Here is a 9,343-nt window from a genome sequence, read left to right as displayed (position 1 = left end):
CTAAAGGCTAGAGCTGCCGCTTTCAAGGAGCGGGGCAACACTGAAGCATGCATGAGAGCACCAGCTGTTCCTGACTACTGTGTGATCACACTTTCTGTAGCCGATGTGAGCAAGACCTATAAACAGGTCCTCACTGTGTCGTCACTGATATTTGACAGGTTGAATAAGTTGGCGTGTCCAAACTTTTGACTGGTACTGTTTATACTAGGCTGTGTCAGAGGAAGGCCCAGAAAATTGTCAAAGACTCCGGTCACCCGAGTCATCGACTGTTCTCTCTGCTACCGCACGGAAAGTGGTACCGGTGCGCCAAGTCTATGTCCATAAGGCTCCTGATCAGCTTCTACCACCAAGCCATAAGACTGCTGAACAATGAATCAAATGACCTCCAGAACTATTTACATTGTTCTCCCGAACTATTTACATTGACCCCCCTCCATTACAGTGCTGCTACTCGCTGCTTATTATCTATGCATAGTCACTTTGCCCCTACCTGCATGTACAAATGACCTTGACTAACCTGTAACCCCCACATTGACTCTGTACCGGTATCCCCTGTAAATACCCTCATTATTGTTATGTAATTTTCTTACTTTTTGAATATTTTTTTTAACTTTAGTTTATTTAGTAAATATTTTTCTTGAACTACATTGTTAGGTTAGGGGCTTGTAAGTAAGCATTTCACGGTAAGGTCAACTACACCTGTTGTATTCGGGAGGATGTGACAAATATAGTGCAGCATTTGGTAGATGCCAGGTAGAGAGAGGCTAGAGAGGCTCAGAGATTGTAGAATGAGTCATGATGTATAGTATGCAGAGGCTGTCAAAACAGATTGGTGGAACTACAGTGAAGACTAATAGAACAACTGTACCTAAGGTTGGTTGTATTTCTGCTGGTTTGGAAGCCTGTTCAGAAATCTTGCTCTCATGAATGTCTGGTGTCAAAGGACACTTTGAATAATGAATAAAGTTGACTTCGTAGCTTTTATTGGTAAGACTATCAATACGACTCGGGTTGTGGAAAGAAGAAATGCCAGATTGAAGGTTACTGTGGAGACGGCAAAAGAGATATTGGGGGGTAACAGATGTTACTGTTGAAATGGTTCTGAACCTGCTGAACAATACCAAGGGGGGTTCAGCATGATATAGATACAGTTTAATGGGGTAGGAGGGTTGGGGAGTGTTTTTGGTTGTTGATCTGCTGAACAATACTAAGGGGGGGGTTTCAGCATGATATAGATACAGTTTAATGGGGTAGGAGGGTTGGGGTGTGTTTTTGGGGGAGGGGGTGGTAGAAGTTGGTATTTGGTTGTTATATTATTTTCATGGTAGCACAGAATTGGGAAGATCATGATTGATCGTACATTCCAGCACAGTAGATGGCGGCATGCAAATAAACGTTTGTTTGCAGACCGCCATGATACCATAGAAAAAGATGAACTGGTGGTGGCGGTACCGCAGAATGAGTCGGCAGCAGAGTCTTCGTATGGACCGGAAGTTAGGCCGGAAGGAGGAAAACACTAATGTAGCTAGCTGGTAGCTAACCATGCATATATTATTTCGTGTACAGGTAAATATTGTTAATAATTCCTCAGGTTTCTATCAAACTGTAACGTTAGTAACAATCTTGTGTCCCGTAGAGCCTTCTGCTGTTTTGCGGTAATGCGGATTGACAGAAGAATCTAACCCGGAAGCTGGCCTGGAAGAAAGAAGATGCTTATGTTGATAGCTAGTTAGCTTAGTTTAGTAGTGTCTGAAATGTGTCTGATATCATTTGATGTCGTTTAAATTAGACTTGGATTTTGCCCAACTCGGACTATATACGTGGAGCTAGCGATATTTTCAACGACCATTTCATACAGTTTTGCTATCTGGTCTAGGAAAGTAAATTATCTAGCTACTGTTGGCCTAGCTAGTTAGCTATCTGAGTTGTATGGAAAGTAATCCGCTAGATAATGTGACCTCGTGGTGAACTGTCGGGGATTTGAGAAGAATCTGCTTTCGTTTAATTCAGTGACCCAACTCTTTCATAGGAAACTATTTCTGAAGAAATCACGATGGATGAGGTGAGAATGACTATAACTAATGCTGAACCAGTCGGGATGGCTATATGCCTAAAGTATTAGCTAGTTAGATCATTCATTTAGCTCTGTATTAAAGCTTCAATTAGTAGTTGAAACGATCACAAAGGGTCTTGCCTCCCCTCTTAGAAGCTAATAAAAAGCTGAGAGGTGGCCTGAAGAAATGTAACCACTCTCAAATTCATAAACAGGGCTATTGATGCAAGGACTGACCATCCATGATGTGACAATAATAGTTTTAACCATGTTTTGAGGTTAAATAGTGTTTGTTTACATTTACTTTGTTTACAAACATCGGAGTAAAACAAGTTTATATTTTGGGTTCTGATGGGTATATATAACTAATTCAATCTTATTCTTTATTTTAGGATTCTGCCGATCCATCCAACCCCCCTCTCTCCTGCTCCACTGAACCCAACCCTCCAGAGTCACTGGTTCCTGACTCTAACCATAGAGACATTGACACCTGCAGTGAAATACCCAGATTTAACATTGTAGTCAAGGAGGAGGAAGACTGGGACGTGGATGATACTGGTAAATTAACATGCTTCATTAAGTCTCAGAGATTATACAGTTCCATTCTATGTATAGCAGTTTAATTGGTAACACTTTATTTGGATAATCCACCTGTAGATTTTCTACAGACATCAGTAGCATGTCAACTAATACATTTACATTGTAGTCATTTAGCAGACTCTCTGATCCAGAGCCACTACAGTAGTGAGTCATTTAGCAGAGACTGATCCAGAGTTAATACAGTAGTGAGTCATTTAACAGACTCTCTGATCCAGAGTTAATACAGTAGTGAGTCATTTAGCAGACTCTCTGATCCAGAGTTAATACAGTAGTGAGTCATTTAGCAGACTCTGATCCAGAGTTAATACAGTAGTGAGTCATTTAGCAGACTCTCTGATCCAGAGTTAATACAGTAGTGAGTCATTTAGCAGACTCTCTGATCCAGAGTTAATACAGTAGTGAGTCATTTAATAGACTCTCTGATCCAGAGTTAATACAGTAGTGAGTCATTTAGCAGACTCTCTGATCCAGAGTTAATACAGTAGTGAGTCATTTAATAGACTCTCTGATCCAGAGTTAATACAGTAGTGAGTCATTTAACAGACTCTCTGATCCAGAGTTAATACAGTAGTGAGTCATTTAATAGACTCTCTGATCCAGAGTTAATACAGTAGTGAGTCATTTAGCAGACTCTCTGATCCAGAGTTAATACAGTAGTGAGTCATTTAATAGACTCTCTGATCCAGAGTTAATACAGTAGTGAGTCATTTAACAGACTCTCTGATCCAGAGTTAATACAGTAGTGAGTCATTTAATAGACTCTCTGATCCAGAGTTAATACAGTAGTGAGTGCAAACATTTTCAAACCTTTTTGTTGTTGTTGTTGTTGTACGGGTCCTCCGTGGGAATAGAACCCACAACCCTGGCGTTAGAAGTGCCATGACCTACCACCTGAGCAAACTATCTACTAGTCGTAACCTTACCCTTATTCTAACCCTAACCTTACCCTTATTCTAAACATAACCCTAACCTTACCCTTATTCTAAACATAACCCTAACCTTAACCTTACCCTTATTCTAAACATAACCCTAACCTTACCCTTATTCTAAACATAACCCTAACCTTACCCTTATTCTAAACATAACCCTAACCTTACCCTTATTCTAAACATAACCCCAACCTTACCCTTATTCTAAACATAACCCCAACCTTACCCTTATTCTAAACATAACCCCCTTATTCTAACCTTACCCTTATTCTAAACATAACCTTACCCTTATTCTAAACATAACCTTACCCTTATTCTAAACATAACCCCAACCTTACCCTAACCCTTACCCTTATTCTAAACATAACCCCAACCTTACCCTTATTCTAAACATAACCCCAACCTTACCCTTATTCTAAACATAACCCCAACCTTACCCTTATTCTAAACATAACCCCAACCTTACCCTTATTCTAAACATAACCCCAACCTTACCCTTATTCTAAACATAACCCCAACCTTACCCTTATTCTAAACATTAACCCCAACCTTACCCTTATTCTAAACATAACCCCAACCTTACCCTTATTCTAAACATAACCCCAACCTTACCCTTATTCTAAACATAACCCCAACCTTACCCTTATTCTAAACATAAACCCAACCTTACCCTTATTCTAAACAAAACATAAAACCCCAACCTTACCCTTATTCTAAACATAACTGTAACTGTGGGAGGCAGTTGCTAAGCAACATATAGTCCATCTGTAGCTGCTGTACAGATGGACACACTATTCGTTTAGATAGTCCATCTACAGTTAGTGTGACCATCTGTTTAATTCAATAAAAGGTTAATTGTTTATGGAATAAAAACACAGGACAGTGACCGATAATAGCTATAAAATAGTAATACGTTTTGTTTACCCCTTGAATCATTCCATGTCATTTCAGGTAGCCATGACAACCACCATCACAATGATTCTTATGAAATTGTGTCTGTAGTTGGTAACAGATAAGATTCGCTTTCCTGCAACATTATTATTTTGTTGAAATTTCATTTAATCTCTGAGAAATGAAGCTAATTGACTGAATCCAAATGGGCCCTTTTGATTTGTAGGATTGACATAATAGTCAATAAATACCCACATCTGATCTGGATCAAACTTAGTCCTTCCATTGAGTAAGATACACTACGTGGACAAAAGTATGTGGACATGCGTCATATTAGTGGATTTGGCTATTTCAGCCACACCCGTTGCTGACAGGTGTGTAAAATCAAGCACACAGCCATGCAATCTCCATAAACAAACATTGGTAATATAATGGCCCGTACTGAAGAGCTCAACTGCCCCGATCAACTCTAAGTGCTGTTATTGTGAAGTGCAAACATCTAGGAGCAACAACGGCTCAGCCGCGTAGTGGTAGGCCACACAAGCTCACGGGAACGGGACAGCCGAGTGCTGTAGCACGTAAAAATCTTCATGTCCTCAGTTGCAACACTCACGACCGAGTTCCAAAACTGCCTCTGGAAGTAACTTCAGCACAAGAACGGTTTGTCGGGAGCTTCATGAAACGGGTTTCCATGAGCCTAAGATCACAATGTCAAGGGTCGGTTGGAGTGGTGTAAGGCTCGCTGCCATTGGACTCTGGGGCAGTGCCAACGCGTTTTCTGGATTGATGAATCAGGCCCGAATGCATAGTGCCAACTGTAAAGTTTGGTGGAGGAGGAATAACGGTCTGGGGCTGTTTTTCATGGTTCGGGCTCCTTTAGTTCCAGTGAAGGGAAATCTTAGAGCTACAGCATACAATAACATTCTAGACGATTCTGTGCATCTAACTTTGTGGCAACAGTTTGGTGAAGGCCCTTTCCTGTTTCAACATGACATTTCCTCCGTTCACTGTTCCTCACCCCCAATGCCAATTCCTCCTTTGGCCTCCTATCCTTCCAGTTCTCTGCTGCCAATGACTGGAACGAATTGCAAAAATCACTGAAGCTGGAGACTCATATCTCCCTCACTAACTTTAAGCATCAGCTGTCAGAGCTGCACCTGTACATAGCCCATCTGTAAACAGCCCATCTATCTACCTACCTCATCCCCATACTGGTATTTATTTATTTATTTTGCTCCTTTGCACCCCAGTATCTCTACTTGCACATTCATCTTCTGCACATCTATTCATTCCAGTGTTTTAATTGCTAAATTGCAATTCCTTTGAAACTACTGTCTATTTATTTACCTCCCTAATCTTAGCTCATTTGCTCACATCGTATATAGACTTTATACTGTATTATTGCCTGTATGTTTGTTTTACTCCATGTGTAACTCTGTGACGTTGTATGTGTTGAACTGCTTTGCTTTATCTTGGCCAGGTCGCAGTTGTAAACTTGTTCTCAACTGACCTACCTGGTTAAATAAAGGTGAAATAAAGGTGAAATAAAATAATAACAAATAATAATAATTTAAAAAGTGAGGTAGGCCATAGAGGCGAAATAATTACAACTTAGCATTAATACTGGAGTGATGTGCAGATGATGTGCAATTATGTTTATATACTGTTTTACCGAGTTCATATGTATATACCTATTTAACTGCTGCTGTACACACCTTTTCTATTCATATACTGACCATACTGTCTATACACACCATTATATATATACATGGGGCGGCAGGGTGGCCTAGTGGTTAGAGCGTTGGACTAGTAACCGGAAGGTTGCAAGTTCAAACCCCCGAGCTGACAAGGTACAAATCTGTCGTTCTGACCCTGAACAGGCAGTTAACCCACTGTTCCTAGGCCGTCATTGAAAATAAGAATTTGTTCTTAACTGACTTGCCTGGTTAAATAAAAGTAAAATAAATATAAATATATTCCGGACTGTTCTGATACATACATACAAATCCCACCAAAATGTATTGTTCGGTAACACTGCACTGTTGGAGCTAGAAACATAAGCATTTAGCTTCGCCTGCTATAACAACGGCAGAATACTGTGTGTACACGACCAGTAACATTTGATTTTAAGTGGAGCAACCTTGATTTGGAGGTTCAAAATATCCCTCTGGTGGTTAGCTTAGTGCTAACTGTGCCAGGTTATCTCAAGGAAAAAGCTAACATGTAGCATTTTCGAGAAAAGTATGGACCCTATAATTTTACAATATTTATTTTCTGTTTCGTCAGGAACAAACATTTTGACTTAGTCAGGGAGTTGACTAATTTGAGTTAATCCATATTTATGTTGTTACCACAGAAGAGAGACCTGACCACTGTTCTGAGAGTGAAGGGAGTCCCTCTACATCAGGACTACCTGAACAACACCAGGGGAATCACACAGTTAAGAAGATTCACTGCTGTTCAGTGTGTGGAAAAAACTGTCACAAGTTATCAAAACTACAAATACATATGAGAACTCACACAGGAGAAAAACCTTACTCCTGCTCTGTCTGCGGGAAGCAATTCAGTGAGAAAGGAAACCTGAAAAAACACCAGACGTTGCACACAGGAGAGAAGCTGTACAGTTGCTCCGTGTGCGGTGAGAGTTTCTCTTCATCGTCAATTCTTACCAATCACCAGAGAACACACACAGGAGAGAGTCAAGTGTCTGTAGAAGAGTGTGGTTTTACACCACCATTGGTTATCATAGTGAAAGAGGAGGACGAGGATCCTGCTTTTGGTAAGTTTAAGGTACTTATTCTGTAAGGGCTTGAATTTCAAAACATTTGTTTTTATCAAACTTTGTAATACTTTGTTATTCGAAGGGAAAAATATATAGTTAGTTCCACATTTTCGCATAGTTTATCCATCCCATCTTATCCCACAGCAGAGAGACATGACCACTGCTCTGACAGCGAAGGGAGTCCCTCTACATCAGGACTACCTGAACAACACCAGGGGAATCACACGGCTAAGAAGAGTCACTTTTGTTCAGTGTGTGGAAAAAACTGTCACAAGTTATCAAAACTACAAATACACATGAGAACTCACACAGGAGAAAAACCTTACTCCTGCTCTGTCTGCGGGAAGCAATTCAGTGACAAAGGAAACCTGAAAAAACACCAGACGGTGCACACAGGAGAGAAGCTGTACAGTTGCGGCGTGTGTGGGGAGAGTTTCTCTTCATCGTCAATTCTTACCAATCACCAGAGAACGCATACAGGAGAGAGTCATGGTTTTACACCACCACTCGTTATCATAGTGAAAGAGGAGGAAGAGGATCCTGCTTTTGGTAAGTTAAAGGGACTTATTATTTTTAAACCAATCATTGCGTTACTTTCAGTTATTCAAAGGGGGCAAAAATATATAGTTCCACATTACACATGGTTTATCCATCCCATCTTATCCCACAGCAGAGAGACCTGACCACTGCTCTGAGACTGAAGGAAGTCCCTCTACATCAGGATTACCTGAACAACACCAGGGGAATCACACAGTTAAGAAGATTCACTGCTGTTCAGTGTGTGGAAAAAACTGTCAGAAGTTATCAAAACTACAAATACACATGAGAACTCACACAGGAGAAAAACCTTACTCCTGCTCTGTCTGCGGGAAGCAATTCAGTGACAAAGGAAACCTGAAAAAACACCAGACTGTGCACACAGGAGAGAAGCTGTACAGTTGCTCCGTGTGTGGGGAGAGTTTCTCTTCATCGTCAAATCTTACCAAACACCAGAGAACACACACAGGAGAGAGTCAAGTGTCTGTAGAAGAGTGTGGTTTTACACCAGCACTGGTTATCAAAGTGAAAGAGGAGGATGAGGATCCTGCTTTTGGTAAGTTAAAGGTACTCATTCTGTAAGGGCTTGAATTGCAAAAATGTTTTATTAATAATTATTTATATTACTTTCAGTTATTCAACGGGAAAAAAACTATGGTGACAATTCCACATTTTCACGTAGTTTATGCATCCCATCTTATCCCACAGCAGAGAGACATAACCACTGCACTGACAGTGAAGTGAGTCACTCTACATCAGGAGAACCTAAAAAAAAACAGGAGAATCACACAGCAAAGAGCTCTCACTGCTGTTCAGTGTGCGGAAGAGATTGCCAAAAGCTATCATCACTGCTAATACATATGAGAATACACACAGGAGAAAAGCCATACCCTTGCTCTGTGTGTGGAAAGCAGTTCCGTGTAAAAAGACATCTTCAAGACCACCAGAAAGTGCACACTGGAGAGAAACCTTACGTCTGCTCCAAATGTGACAAGAGGTTTGGTTTCGCCTCAGCCTTGAAAAGGCACCAGTGGTTACACGCGGAAGAGAAACCTTACTCCTGCTCTGTGTGTGGGAAGGGTTTTGGCCGTCCAGATCAGTTAAAGGACCACTCTCTGCAACACGCAGGGAAACCCCACTGCTGTTCTGTGTGTGGGAAGGGTTTCAGCCGTCCAGATCAGCTAAAGGACCACTCTCTGCAACACGCAGGGAAACCTCACTACTGTTCTGTGTGTGGGAAGTGTTTCAGTGAGAAGGGGTATCTTGAAGACCACCAGTCAGTGCACACTGGAGAGAAACGACACCCTTGCCCTGTCTGCAATAAGAGTTTTGTAAGATTAGCAGGCCTTAAAGTCCACCACAGATATCATACAGGAGAGAAACCTTACAGCTGTCCTAAATGTGGCCAGAGCTTCATTAGTTCTCAAAAACTTCAGAGACATCAGAAAACTCATGCTGGTTTACCACCTGTTGAGTTTCAAAACCCTGTTACAATTGAAGGAGAGCGGGAGGGAGAAGATGAGGAAGTTGGTGGTCTGATTAATTCAGATG

The 9,343-nt window shown here is 41.0% G+C and overlaps 1 protein-coding gene across 3 annotated transcripts in view; it reads left to right on the top strand.

Annotated features, from left to right (window-relative positions):
- Positions 1 to 1,434: 1,434 nt before the first annotated feature.
- Positions 1,435 to 9,343, top strand: part of LOC112238773 (zinc finger protein 271) — a 33,142-nt gene continuing 25,233 nt past the window's right edge. Inside the window, exons 1-3 of one of the 3 annotated variants that reach the window (XM_042317259.1) lie at positions 1,436 to 1,566; positions 2,030 to 2,062; positions 2,446 to 2,611. In XM_042317259.1, coding sequence (XP_042173193.1) covers positions 1,543 to 1,566; positions 2,030 to 2,062; positions 2,446 to 2,611 — 223 coding nt within the window. In that variant the 5' untranslated portion in view covers positions 1,436 to 1,542. Of the gene's footprint in view, positions 2,063 to 2,445; positions 2,612 to 9,343 lie in introns of all 3 variants that reach the window. The other 2 variants (XM_042317260.1, XM_042317261.1) reach the window with 2 other exon arrangements.

The sequence above is a fragment of the Oncorhynchus tshawytscha genome, unplaced genomic scaffold, assembly GCF_018296145.1.
Source record: "Oncorhynchus tshawytscha isolate Ot180627B unplaced genomic scaffold, Otsh_v2.0 Un_contig_7238_pilon_pilon, whole genome shotgun sequence".
Taxonomy (NCBI): Eukaryota; Metazoa; Chordata; class Actinopteri; order Salmoniformes; family Salmonidae; genus Oncorhynchus; species Oncorhynchus tshawytscha.
The sequence above is the reverse complement of the archived record's forward strand: the minus strand, read 5'-3'. Positions and strand labels throughout refer to the sequence as shown.